The 14,612-nt window shown below is 44.4% G+C and overlaps 1 protein-coding gene across 1 annotated transcript in view; it reads left to right on the forward strand.

Annotated features, from left to right (window-relative positions):
• BRINP1 (BMP/retinoic acid inducible neural specific 1) overlaps positions 1-14,612 on the forward strand; it is an 81,693-nt gene that overhangs the window by 44,425 nt on the left and 22,656 nt on the right. The window contains exon 3 of the mRNA XM_071766136.1: positions 12,451-12,641. Within this exon, the coding sequence (XP_071622237.1) occupies positions 12,451-12,641 (191 nt within the window). The remainder of the gene's footprint in view (positions 1-12,450; positions 12,642-14,612) is intronic.

Here is a 14,612-nt window from a genome sequence, read left to right on the forward strand (position 1 = left end):
GCAGAGCTGGATTGGAGTAGAAAAAGGAAGGAGGGCTGGGAAGCATGAAGAGGGGAATCAATTCCACCAGCCCCTCCCCAAAGAAAAAAAAGAAAAAAAAAAGGGAGAGAGAGAAGGAAGAGATGAGGACAGAGCTGCAAAGCATCCTGCTGGCCTGAGCAGCAGCTCAGCTACCCTGGCATTTCCCCCCAGCCCAGGGGACAACCACAAAACCCATGGCCAAGAGGCAGACTTGGACCTTGGGACTTGTGTTTTCTAGTCAGCAGCAGGAAACATTGAGAACAGCTCTTTACCAGACAGCACAGCTATTTTTTTTAATTTTTTTTTCCTCCAGTATTTGTAAGAGCTGGGGATTCATCCTAGGTTTTTTCCTGTTGTCTTTAAGTACTCCAGGCTCAAGCCATATTATTGTATAACTCACAACTTCCATTTAAACAGTAAGAATAGGCTGCCTTTTAGGATTACAAAGAAAAGCCAGAAAATATGAGTCTTTAAGTCTCAAAAGCCAGAAGGCAAATAGAAAGCATTGCAGATATTGTTGTTTTGTTCAGTAGACAAGTATATACATATGCATGGGCTTCAGAATTCTGGGGTCCAGTTCATTATTTCTGAGCAGAAGCTCAGATGTGCAACAGCAGCACATCCTAATCCCTTCTTCAGCCAGGGGCTCAGCCAGGGCAGGTGTTTTTACTTTGCCCAATCCCCTGAAACAGCCAGGAGGGGAGTCCTTCTCCTGAGCTTTTCTGTGGTGTCTGATCCCCCCAGACTCAGTTCCCAGTCCCATGGCTCAGACAGGTCCTGACTTTCATTTAGCACAGGCAATAAAGCTGGGCATGAAAGCAAGCAGTGCAGGCAAAGGGGAAGAACCAGCCCCAGACTCAGCAAAGGATTCCTGAGCCAGGATAAAAGCCCAGAGCTTTTCCCTTTTGCTGTGGCTTGGCACCTGCCAAGTCAAAATGAAAAAATGAGATGTAAGAGCCTTTAGGAAAGAACAAACCTTCTATTTTACTCCCTACTAAACTCTAAAAAAAAAACCCTCCCCCTCAAAAAAAAAAAACAACAAAAAACCCCCCAAAAAACTACCCAACCAAAAAAAACCCAAAAAACCAAGCACCACTACCAGACAGACAGACAAACAAACAAAACCTTAACATAAACCCAACCTCCCTCACACAGCAGACTAAATATACCTTGAATGTAGAGGCTATAAATCCTTGCAGCTGGCCTCATCCTGCCCTGCAGGAGAGGGTCCTGAGTTCCAAGCAGGGGGAGGTGCCCTTTGCTTAGCAGCAGGGCTCAGCTCCAGGTCTCTGTCCCAACCCCTGGAGTTTGAACCACCCAGAAAACTGCTGGGCCTTGAGTTTGCCTTTGCTGGATGCTGTCTGCACTGAAGTTGAGGAGTTTTTGCTCTTAATTTCTCCAGGACCTGATGTTCACACTTGGACCTTTGCTTTGCAGCTGACTGCAGTGATTTGTGCAGCCAGGTTCTCCTGTGGCTCCCTCTGCATTGTGAGAGTTTCCAGTTTGCATTCACTGCACTCTTCCTCCTTCTACACTGCTGCAGGTTTCATGCTCACAGCATGGACTGAACAAACCTCCTCACCTCTCTTAGGTCTGCTTGCAGCTCAGGGAGCTCAGCAAGTGCTCTGGTGGTCCTTTTTATACTAAAACAGCCTCCTGTATTGCCTGGCTATGGTGCATTTGTAAAATGCTGGGCATTCAGACAGACCCAACCTGAGGTGGGGCAGGCTCCCATGGCTGGAGGCATTAGAGGTCTTTAACCTTCTCTTCCAGACTATCCAGCATGTTTTTCTTTGCTGATTTGAACATAACAGAGTCAGTAATCAACCTAACCTTCTGAAGGATGTGGTTTGCATTTCATTAGATTGATTTTGCAGCCTTTAGGGTCCTATTACTTAGCAGAAGATAAATGCCAGGGGTGTGCTTTTGATATCTCTCTCTCTGGCTGGAGAACAGGTCCAGCACCCTTTCTGTGGTGTGGGTCAGGCATGTTTTGCAGAACATGGTTCTTGTGTCCTCACAGAAGGACTGGGATTTGGGAACTGAGGTTCAGTGGTGATTTTCAGATGTTTCTTTCTGCCTCTTCTGTCCTCTCCAGGGGCTGATGTGGGGTTGCTTTTGCACATCACCACTGCTCCCCTTGGCATGACCGAGTTTGATGTGGGAAGCAAAGCATCCAACAAGCTGAGGGGCTATGGGTGCAGGCAGAATAGGCAGCTGCCTGGGGCAGCAAACTTAGCCATGGCACTCCCTGAATCTAAAATTTTATGTTAATGTTTGGATGATCTTAAGGGTCTTTTCCAACCTGTCTGAGCCTGTGATTCTCTCTACTTCAGTCTTTGCTGGTGAAATTCTTTGTCCTGGCTCCAGAACTGGGTTAGTTTTGTTCATGGCTGTGCTGTATGCTTGATTTCTTCCTTGGGAAAGTTGTTCATCTCTTGCTGTCTTAGCTTCTCTGTCTACAGTGACATATTTGTTTAAAAGTGCTTTGAGATCCATGTATCAAAGTCACAAACATGACTCATGATGGGGAAATTGCTGAGCACCTGCCTGCATAACCAAGTGCTTCCAAGCTTCACAAATGGATCCCAGAAACCCCAAAGCATTTGCATTTGCTTTTCTGTGCTCCCTGGATAGGAGAGGACAAAAATAAAGCTTTTCCTTCATGAAATGTTGCATGAAAGCATGGTTGTCTTTTTATTGCAGGCCACTTTGCAGCATGCAAAAAAAGACTGCCTTTCTTCAAGAGTTTGTGAATTTCTATTTTATTGAAGTCTTTTTATTTCCTCCATCAAAACATGTCTGAGCTTGAAATGGCATGACTAGGAATGAAAATTAAATACATCAGAACTGATTTTTGTTGAAATGAGATTTTGGTGCAACCAGGGAATGTTCAAGGCTTTCTTACTTCTTGTGTTCATGGTTTTTTTCTTTTTTTTTTTTTTTTTTTGCTAAAGAGGGATGTAGTCTGAGGAAATGGGTCACCTTTTTCCTAGAGAAAATTTTGTCAATTTTATTGTAATTCTGAAATGTCACAGGCTTTTGGGGACAGGTTTTTTAGTTTGGTTTTTTTGGTTGTTTTTTTGGTTGGTCGTTTTTTTTCATCTTGAATAAAGCACAAATGTCTCTGATAATGGATGTCTTGAATTTTGCTGCAGCTATACTCTACAGCCCAATTTTTCTAGCACTTCACTGATCACCTTATGCCTTTTGCTAATCATTTCAGGCCCAGATGCCATCTCAATCTTATACTTAGAGGACCTGCTATCCGTGCTAGTTGGATGTCACTGTTAAAATAACAACCTTTGGTGGGCTGAGTGCAACAGCACAGCTTGAAAACCAAAGGGATGTGGAGCCAGAGGTCTTAGGGTGAAGGCACAGAACTGGGTGTCCTGAGGAACTGTGAGGAGGAACCACTATTTTCTCCTAAACTAGGTTGGAGGAAATAATGTCACAACATTGTAGGAAGAAAGTAGCAAGGACAGTGTGGGAGGGTGGTTTTATTTTCCAACAGCAAGACAGATTTTGTTCACTTGCACTCTCATTCCTCCCCCATGTACTCACAAATGTTTCCTGCAAGATCCCTTGCAATGGTTGGGGAAGGAAGGATGCCAATCCTCATCACATCTCCTGGGTTATTCTGAGGCTGGTGACCAGGGGCTGGATCTGGGTTTGCCTTTAGGAGCAGTGATTGGTCCCTCTGTCCTCTTGGATTTTTGGAAGTCATAATTTCCCTGTGCAATCTCCTTGTGCAGCCTGGAGCACCTTCTTCCATCTGAAGGGTATGGTCCCCCTTCACTAAACCCAGACAAAAACCCCTCAACTGGGCTGCTCCAGGAGCTCCCTGCTATAAACAGGTGGCTTTGCCAACTGGATGTCTTTAGGCATCCAAGCTGCCCACCAGCACCTGTGTTGTGTGATCACTTTTGTCTTCATCAGCTGAGGATGACTCAGGGCCGAGGGGGTGGGCAGGAGGGGACAGTTTTCCCTTCACTGCCTGCTCTTGCTGAGCCCACAAAACTGGTGCCTGTGCCTAGGTGGCTCTGCCAGGGCTGCCTTGAGGGCACAGCTTGGGTGTAGGAGGGATTTTGGATTTAAACATATTTTCTTTTTTTTTAATTACTATTTGTTTTCTCCTGACATGGTGAATTTGAGCCTTTGCCAAGTGAGTAGCACAACTGACCAGAGGGGGGTGATGGCTCCGTTTTCTAATGACAGTTCAGGTTTTCAAACATGGTTGCATGCTGTGTTGGAGAAAATTTTGTGCTTTTTTGAGCAAAAGGGCAATCAAGGCTAAATTTCTGATGCCTTCTCAGTATTGATAAATGCTGTGTTTAAGTTGCCAGTAGTGCTGTAGTTAGGTACCCTGGACTGGAGCATGAGAAATGGGGGTTCAAGTCCACATTCATCACAGTTTTTCATCCAAATTAAATGTGAATCATGATAAGTAAAGAGCAAAACTTGGGATTGTGGTGTCACAGGCTGAGGTTATCAGTTTGCTACAGCTGATATAAGGAAAAAAACCCTGTAGTCTACACACCTGTATTTGCAGGAGCTGAAGTGAATGCAGTGTAATGAAGTGACTTGTTCCTAACTATGTTCTTCTTGCAGCCTTTGATTCACAGAGTTGTGCTCACATGAACACTGCAGGCAGTTGTGACCCAATCTAAACAGTGAATTAGGGCAGCTCGAGCTTGCTGAGAGGCTCCACAGGGTAAAACATGACTTAGCATGGACCTGTCCTCCCCTGGGTGACTTCTCTGCTCTATAAATTAGAATCTCCCTGTCTTCTATTTCAAACTCACTTTCAAAAGTAACAGAATTCAACATTTTTATGTGCTATTTAGCCATATGAGGAAGGACTTCATCAAGAGTTTAGTTCTCCAACCTACCAGAGTCCAGGCACTCCAATGTGGAAAGGTCTCTGGGTTGGTTGGTTGGGGTTTGTGTTTTCTTTTCCCCATAACAGTTGCTACAGCACAGGACAATTTGGAACCCTTTTCTCTCCCTATCCCATGCTTCTATATAATCTTAGTTAACTGTCTGACTTTCCTGTGTCTTGGCTTCCCTTTCAGCCTGCTGCTGGCTGATTTTTGATGTATGTCATCAGTTCTCTGGACAAAGATTATGTGTTGAGTGTACAGGAAAGGAACTGAAAGAAGCATGGAAAAGACAACCCAAAATTGTATCTGTTAAACCAGGTTTCCTCAGGACTGCCTAAAATTTCATCTCTGACTCAGATACTTCCATCAAAAGAACTGTTCTTTGAAAGCATCTTCTTGATGGCACCTTGACTTCCCAGGATCTCCTTGATCCTGAATTCTGGGTCAGACTCGTGGAAACATAAACCCAGGAGACAATGCTATTAAAAAAAAATTGGTGTAATAATCATAACTGCAGAGTTTAAAATGCCTGATTCATAGATGAGTTTCTCAAGGCTACCTCAGGTATTCTGGTGGAGAATTTCTCTGGCTGCAACTCTTGTGATTTTTATCATAATTCACAGTGAAGGAATGGGTGTCTCTGGCCATTCCAGTGCTTGCAGTACAAGTCCCTGCAGCCTTTTAGTAGCTTAATAAACCATGTCTGGTCTAGGTAACCTTTTAGGAAGAAAACAGCAAGAGAACAGAACCTCTCCTATTGTTGGTAATGTTTGTTAAGCTGTGGTGGTGCTAACAATGCTGGGAGCTCTTGCAGAGATGTCACTTTGGCTTCCAGCAGCTCCTATCAGCCAGTGCCTAACTTGTAGTGGCTCAGGAGAAGTGCCATCAGCCCAGTGCTGAAGTGGTGTTAACACTAATGGGAACTATTTACAAGCAAGTCTGGAGGGTGGAGAAGGCTGAAGTAGGCTGGTGCTGGCACGGGTGAATCTTTTGTCTGAGTTTTGCAGGGAAGTCTGCAGGAGGAACACGATGGGGAAAGCTGAGTGGAATAAATGTCCCCCAAGCAGTTTGCACTGCGACCTGCTGGATGTGATGGAAAGGAGGTGTTGCAGCTGACCTGGGGGAAATGGGGAGAAATCAGTAGGTGCCAGGGGAGGGTACCTGGTGTGTTTACTCTGTTGAAGAAATTTAGAAGTTACTGTGTGTTAGCTGAGGATTCATAAATATGGAACTTGGAGGTGACTCTGTCAGCTGAAACGATGGTAACCTGCTATGTTTGCTTCTGATTGCCTTATTGGAATGGCAGCTGTGTCTGGAGTTGAATCTGAGCTAGGAATCAGAGCCATGTCCTGGCTATGATCAAATTTAATAATAAGCAGACTTAATAATGAGCCAATTTAATGACCTGTCTTTTAACGTGTACTCACCTATGCTGAATCACTATGCTTTGACTCTTTAGTAGTAAATTTATTCCAGCTTCATCTTATTTTAAACAAATTGATCTTTTCAGCACCCAACAATTATATGTTGCCTCCTAAGAGACCCAAGTGTAGTCCCTTCCTAACAGAGAACACAAGACTCAGAGTCATGTCTATCTGATTGGATTTTAATTTGCTGCTGGAACAATCTGTTTACTGAGATACTTTCAAGGTCACATGAAATCCTCCTAACTTGGAAGTCATCTTCTTTCTTTTTCCTCTTGTAAACTTAATTTCATTCTGGATCTATTATTTACCTCCAGCTCCTAAAAAAAAATAAATAATCTCCATGTTTATAACCTTGGAACAACTTAATATTTTAAATAAAAATATCAGAGATGAAAACATACTGTGTAACAGGAAAAAGCAAGAGACTTACATGATTGCCCAGAAAGGGGGGAGTAGTTGAGGTTTTGGCACCAAACTCACTGCCCAAGTATGGATCCAGGAAAAACAACAGAAGATTCTTCCTTTGCCATGTGCAGACAGGTGAAGGAGTAAGTAAACCAACAGTGCTGTTGCCTTCCTGCCACATGATCCTGTTGAATGATCCAGACACCAAGGGTCTTGTCCTTGGGTTCAGTCCTAGGCAGGTAAATGCCCCTGTAAGAATAAAACTGCTGCAGACAGTCAATAGTCAATTTATTTATCTTGTTCACCTGCCAGCTGTCATATGTCAGCCCTTCTGCTCACCTGGTTGGTATGCAAAGTGCTGTCAGATTTTCAGCTTAAGTAATTTTTTTTCATACTGCTCTGGAATTAGATTTTTGTTTGTTTGTTTGTTTTGGGGTTTTTTATGGCAGAGCTTCACCCTCTGTTAATTTGGACCTAGTTTGAATCTACAGACTGGAGTTTTCTTAAATAGATTAGGGGGGATGAGTGCCAAACCCGCACAGGAAACTAAATCTTGTAGGTCCTTTGAAAAGCTCAGCTTTGAAGACTGATTTTTCATGCTGGCCTAGATAGAGGAACAGCCAGGCTGCTGAGGAAGCTGCTCCAGGAATATTGCAGTGCTCAGCTTGGGGCTGGTGGCATTTTGAGGGCACAGACTGGAGATGAAACATCACTGACCCCATCAGAGTCACTGAGACCCTGCACAGACACCACAAAGGGTGATTTGGCAGGGAAGGATAAGCACTGGATTTGGTGATAAGCATTGGAGAGCTGTTTGCATGCTTGTACCCTGCCCCTGTGGCAGTGTTTGCTGATTCAAGGGCTCTGGGTAACCTGGCAGAGATGTCACCCTGAGGAGTGAAGAGATCTGATGCTGTGGGCAGCCCATGATGGGACAATTAAGCTGAGAAATGCAGAGATAAAACAAAACAAAACCCTGAAAGCAGCAGCTCTGTTTAGGAGCATCTGGGAGGATTCTGGAGGACTCATCCTAAAGTTCCTGATGCTAACACAAAACTTGTTTTATACCTGGGCAAGGCCTAAAATCTGTCTGGGTTGGTTCACACTCATTCTCACAGCCAGTAACACTTGTCTGCAGTTGGGCACAGAGGGGTGTCTTGGTGATTGCAAGGTGCTTGGATGAAAACATGGGGCAGAGACATATTTAGGATGGTGCCATTGCATCTGCAGCAAAATCCAAGTGAGCAAGAAGGCTCTGGGAGTTCTCTGTCTCTGCCTGGGGATCCTCCTGACATGCAGGCAATGCATCCAGCAGCTGGGAGGGGGGTTTCTAGTCAGCATGACAGTTACAGGCTGCTTATTCTGCTTTTTTTTTACCCCCCCCCATTTTTTTTTTCAAACTGACTCTGTCTTGACCATTGTTTAATGCATTAAATTTCTTTTTGGTTTCAAGTGTCAGCCCCCAAGGTCTGTACTGAACTTGTTTCCTTACTTACATCCTTGGTTGTCTTGGCCATTTGAAGATGGGGAGTTTAATTTGCTCTGATGGCCTCCCTCTTTCAGACTTCCCTCCCTGGGCAGAGATACTCAAGCCCTTGGATTCCCCCAGCCTCTCTGCTGATGCAGTGGGGGGATCCTGGGTGATTCCAGGCTTTTTGACTTTTCCTCCCTCTTCAGCATGTTTTCCCCTCTTTTTTTCTGCTTCCCTGGAGAGGGTCATTGTGCTAATGAACATTGAGACATCCCCAGAGGCTCCCTCTGGCTGACATGCATGGCCTTGGTGGCCAGCTGATTAACACAAGCTCTGAACTTTCTCAGCTATATCCATATGCACAGAAAATCCATTCCTTTGCTTTGACAGGCCTGGAATGTGTGCATCTACCCCCCTGAGGCAGCTCTTCATCCCTCTTCTCTGCTTTAGGCATCAGCCCTTCCTACCTCTTCCAACCATTAGAATTCTGGGTTCCTTGGTGTTTCACCAGGCATTAGAGAGCAGCTTCCCCTCCCCACCTGGCAGGCATTTCCCTGGCTCTGTCCCACATCAGCCCTGGTGAGACCTGAGAGCACAAGCAGTGCCTCTGCCCCAGCACTCAGACATTAGGTCATGGTTGTTTCTTATCCCATCTCTGAATCAGGGATCCAGGCTCTTCCTCCTTGCTAAGTGGTTTGATCAGCTTTCCCAAGCCCTTAAAAGCTTCCCTGCTGGCAGAAGTTCAGATCCTCACTTGGGATTTCCCCTGAGGGTCAGAAGAATCAGGGATCATGGGGTGCCATCATAATCCTGGTCAAGTCTTTGCAACTTCTTCACCTGGGAAAGGAGCAAGCAACAGGGCAATGTTTATTTCTTCTGAAGTCCCCTGAGACCTTTAGAGAGCTCACCCAGGCAGTGGCATGGAGACTGTGGTGTCACTGGTGGGCCTGAGAAGCATCCTGAGAAGGAAATGGCCTCCAGTGATGATTCTAGGAGCAAAGATTGCAGTGCCCTCCTGCACACATCATTGGTGATTCTGAGGCTTTGCTGGAGTTTCACAAATCCAGGGATTCAGTGGTGGATTCAGTTTTGGGCAGTTAGCAGCTACTTCTGCAGAAAATGCAATTAATTCTAGCACTGAAAGTTAATCGAAAACCTGTTCTTGGAGGTGTTTCTTCAGACTTCAGGAGCTACAGACTAGATCATTCCCTGAGGCTGGAGCTGTACTGTTTCTGCCAGAGGTTTTTTTATTTTCTCAGTCACCTCAATAATTCTAAATGATTTCACTAGCCATATCTATTCTAGTTAAGTCTATTCTCCAAAATTACCATAATCTTGGCCTTGGGCACATCTTGCATCTGTAGGCTGCTTGGAAGCTTGCTAGTATTTAGAGAATTGCTTGCAATGTAAAATATTCTGGAACTGGGGAAGCCAAGTTTAAAATATATTGTATCATTAATCAGGAAGCTTAACAATACCACATCATTTACTTGACCAGTTCCAACCAATGAACAGCACACAAAGTAAGAGTCCAGCCAAAGAGGCTGCAAAACTTTAATAAAAAAAATATACAACTTGAAAAATGTCACCAAGTAAATCCAAATAATGCATAAATTAGAAGGAATTGCAACTGGCTCATGGATATTCTATGAGCAGAAGATAAATATCTAAGTTAGTTGCATAAATTATTCATCATAACATATTTGCTCAGCTTTTCTCATCAGCTATGAAAGCCACACATCCAAGCACTTGGAGAGTATAATAGAGCTGGGCTTCCACCTCAGTGAATGCCCTGGGAGCAGAAGCCCTGGGGAGGGTTGGCACACAAGAACTGAGTGGAAAAAGTCTCCTGCAGTTTGATGTTGGCATGTGGATTCTGCTGAGGGCATGGAGAGTGATTGGAATTGTCCCTTGGCAGCAGGCAGGGTTGAAAATATGGCAGTGATTTGTTTTAAACTCTTCTTTTTGCCTCTTGTTAGTGGTGTCCTGAGATGATGTTGGACATGATGTAAAAAAAATGACACCATTTTCTTTTGAACATTCTGCTTATCAGCTTGGGTGCTGATAGCTCAGGAGGGTCCCACTTGGTCAGCTGCCTGTTCCAACTTTATGGTCTTTGCTTTGGAATAGGTAACTTGGCAGAAATGAAAGCAAATTCTGTACTACTTTGGGGAACAAAAAGCATCCCACAGCCCTTTCTGAAACCAGGCTGGCTCTGGAGGGCTCTAATCTTCCCAATAATGCTTGTGGGATGCAGTAATATGAGAGCAAAAGTGCTTGAGTTTTACAGGAATAATTACCTTTTCATAAATGAAGCACAGATGACAGGATTTCTGTATGCTTGCTAGGTAGGATCTTTCTGATAGGGACATGGGAACCTCTGTTGTAAAACCTTGGTATTTTTCAGCATCCAAATCTGCATCTTCCCATGCAGTGTCACTGTGGAAGGGACCCGTTCCTCCTCCATGCAAAGGGGATTTCCTTGGATAGCAGGATTTGGGATTGCTACCCTGAAAAGAATTATTAGAGCAACCTCTCTGTAGTGTCAGAAGCTGTTTGCCTTTGCTTTTAAGGTTTTGTCTATCATTCACATCAATGGAGGGACCCCTAAACATCTCTTCTGCAGATACTAAGTACAGGACTCTTACACTATTCTGGGACAGCAGAGAAAAAAACCTCTATACAGTGACTGTGGGGACATTGGTAATGTAACTTCTTATCTGCAGATAACTTTAGAGACAGTGGTCTGTTTTCTCCACAGCTGGTATTAAGATGCTGGTATATGGGGATTTGGGGTTTATTTGGCCTTTTGACAGAGGTTTTTTTAGGAAAGAGCAAAGTTTATGCAGATTTCAAGGTTTTGCACTAAGGACTAATAAGATGCAGCAACAGAATTGTTTTGTTTTGGCTTTTTTACTTGTGAAAGCACAGGAGCTACAGAGGGGGAATTAGCTCAGGTGTAAGGAGATATTTGGAATCAAAATGCTGGTGGTTTGTTTTTTGGAATGAATGCAACTGCTGTTAGGCAGCCTGGGGTGTTGTGATGGGGTGCAATCAAAATAACTACATAACCCCCATCGTGGACTGGGTGTAGAATCAACCTGGGCAGGAGAAATCTGCTTTAGAATCCTGGCTTTGCAACTCCCAGCATCTCCTAAATCTGCCTGCATGCAAGGATCTCTACCAGCAACGTGGGATTGTCTGTGCTGGTTGACACACCTTGATAGAAAGTGCAGTGTCAGTGCCAGGTATTGTCATTCCTGTTATTTAAATTAAATTTTTGTCTTAAACTGGAGTTACAGGAATAAGTGAATGAAAAGTGACAGAAAGCCTGTGACTCGATTATCTGGAAGATGGCTTAAGATAGTGCAGGTGCATCATAGGGGAATGGTGATAAATAATATCCTTCCCTTTTCAGAAGGCTTTGCTCAATATTTTTCAAAGGACATTAATAGTTTTCTCATTTTTTAGGTGCTCAGCTGGTGATGCATTTGAGGCCTGATTTTTAGATAGCAGGTGTGCAAGGTTTTCTCTAGGCATTTCCTCATGTTGTTTCAAAATAGATACCTACAATAAAGAACTGCTTTTGCAAACGTTTTTTTTTTCTCAGATGCTGTCAGTTTAAAGGAAGGGATTTGAAAATCACTTTATAGGTTTTTAAAAGAAAAGAAAAAAACCAAGCCCTCAATTTCCATCCTGGCCTCTGCTCCTATCTGAATCGATCCTTTTAGATGGTTTATCAGAATGTTTTTACAAAATGATCTTTTGCTATACTCCCTGGTGCTGAAAGATTAAAATGTTTGGAGAAAGTGTGTTTCCTTCAGCCTTGCTTTGCAGAAGCAGTAGCTACAAGGAAGGCTTGTGAGACATGGGGACAAAGCCATGATCAGATTGGTCTGCATTTCAGTTGAACTTGACCAGCTCTTTTGCTGATAGACACCAGGATTTGTTGCTTTATGAAGATCTCAAAGTGTATGAGGGTGAAAGGCCCAGGCTGCTTTCTTTGTAAGGAAACCCAGCCCTCTGCCAGACATCTCTGGAGGCTGTGCCCCCACCAGCAAAGCCCCTGATTCTCAAAGTCTGCTGCTACTGTGCAGTAATGTCTTTGCTTTTCCTCCTTTCCCTCTAGCCACATGGGGGTCTCCAGCACCATTCTCCCCTTTGCCATCCTTCCCTCTGTGACTCTCCCTGCCCCTCCAGACTCAAAGCCTCACCTCTGTTCTCTTCCTCTGTTGTCACCCAGGGAGTTTGCCCGTTGGAAGGTGAGGAACACAGCCATCGAGCGGAGGGACCTGCTCCACAATCCCCTGCCCCTGATGCCTGAGTTCCAGAGGAGCATCCGCCTCCTGGGCAGGAGACCCACCACCCAGCAGTTCATCGACACCATCATCAAAAAGTACGGCACCCACATCCTCATCTCTGCCACCCTGGGAGGTAGGTGGCAACCTGGGCTCTTTGCTGCTCTGGCAGTGATGGGGAGGGGGTGGGTGAAGGCACCTCGGGCACATTGTGTGGAGCCTGAGTGGTGGCATCGAGCCAGGCTGCAGCTTTCCCAACCAGAGCCCATCAGATCTGTTTAAAAAGCAAACAAACAAACAAAAAAAAACCCAAAACCAAGCAACAACAAGAAAAAACCTGACTAAACAAAACAAAAAAACCCCAACAACCCAAAGCTTTTGCAAATGAATTCAGCATCTGTGTAGGTGTGCAGCTGGGCTCCTCCAACAGCATCCTGTGTCCACACGTGTGTGGAGAGATAACCAGGGAGCCTGGCTGGCATTTCTCTGTCCCTGCCCTTCATTTGGCAATAGAGCATGATGATGCCTCTTTTTTTCAGAATGAAACCAAATAAAAGAGGAAAAAAATAGAATAAAATAAATCCCTTCTTGCTAGAACTGGAGGGATTTTAAAGAGCTCCAGGAAAAGGGAGTTCAAGGAGCTGGGCAGGGAGCTCAGGCCAGCAGGAGAAGAGATGGCCAGAATGGTCTGTACGGAATGTGTAAAGTGAAAGTGGGAGCATGAAAGTAGACTTCTGACAAACAACAGTTAAGAAAAATTCAAAATGTATATGCAAGGGCTATGGAGAGGCTCATGTGTGCAAGCAGAATGTGACAGTGATGACCCAAGGCTGTGTGTGTCCACAAACTCAGCAGTTTGAGTACCAAGTAGTGAAAAGGGGTGAAAATCAGTAACACCTCTTGATATTTTCTGCTGATTCCCTTCCATCCCCTTGCACTCTTTTTTACCATTCTTTTTTTGCCCTTTGGGTGTGCATTTTAATGCCTTTCTTTTGAGAACTATAAAGAGGGGTTCTGCAGTGGTAAAAGGTCTTTATATTAGTAGTTTGTTGCTGTTACTTCTTCTAATGTATCTGACCTCCAGCTGTGCCTCACTGAGAATTTTGGAGGGAACTTTGAGAAATTTCTGGCCATCTGTCTGTTCCCAAAGCATTCTGCAGACACTTGGATGAGATGTAGATGAGATTAGATGTGTGCATATGATTCATGTACAAATGAGGTGGTAGGTAAGTTGGCGTGGTTCCACTCAAGTCAAATGGCATCTTGTGTGCTAAATGTCCTTCAAAGAACCTCAGGCTGCTCTTCCAGCCCTGGCATCCAAGCAGTCTGTTCCATCAGCAAGAAATATGAGAGAAAGCAGGTTTCTGAGCACTGAAGAGTATGAGCAACTGCCTGCATCAGGTCTTAATGAGTTCTACACAAAGATAAATTCCTTTTTATTCACAACATTGTTTTTCGGGACCCAATTTTACAAAGCCCAAGCCAGCCAAGTAAGAATCCAGGAAAGTGTTGAGAGGTTTTTTTGTAAGTTTACTTCTTTTTCCATTGATATGCCTTTTTCTTGACACATCTGTGGAGGTTCAAAATAAGGAAAACGTTTGATGGTAAAATATATTTTTAATTTTGCCTGGGTGAGGTTGTAAATTATTCACAGTGGCTTGTTTCTACTCCTGATTTTACAACACCACAATTTTAAATATGCAGAGGCTTGTAACAAGAACTGGTGTTGGAGGGGAGTGCTAAATGCTCCATCAGCCTGGAGCACGGTGAGCAATGGTGGGAGAGAGAAGAGGGATTTATCTTGGCAATGGCAGTCCCAGAGAAAATGTGGATGAAACTGAGCGTGCATTATGCAAGGAGGGCACTCAGCCCAGTCTGGGCTGAGCAAGACCACTGGGATGCAAAAGCAGACATGTCCTGGCACCCTTGCTCTCTGAAGACCCCTGGTCTCCTTGGAGTTACAAGAATTCTGCTTTGGGTTGCAGTGGTTTTGTCAACCCAGCCTGATGTCTTACTAGGTTGCAAACAAGTGATAAACACACAGGAAATTGCTCTGCATTTAAATGCCAGGTGTTGCATGGACCCCAGGAGGCTGGGTGATGGATCA

This window comes from Heliangelus exortis, chromosome 22 (assembly GCF_036169615.1).
Source record: "Heliangelus exortis chromosome 22, bHelExo1.hap1, whole genome shotgun sequence".
Taxonomy (NCBI): Eukaryota; Metazoa; Chordata; class Aves; order Apodiformes; family Trochilidae; genus Heliangelus; species Heliangelus exortis.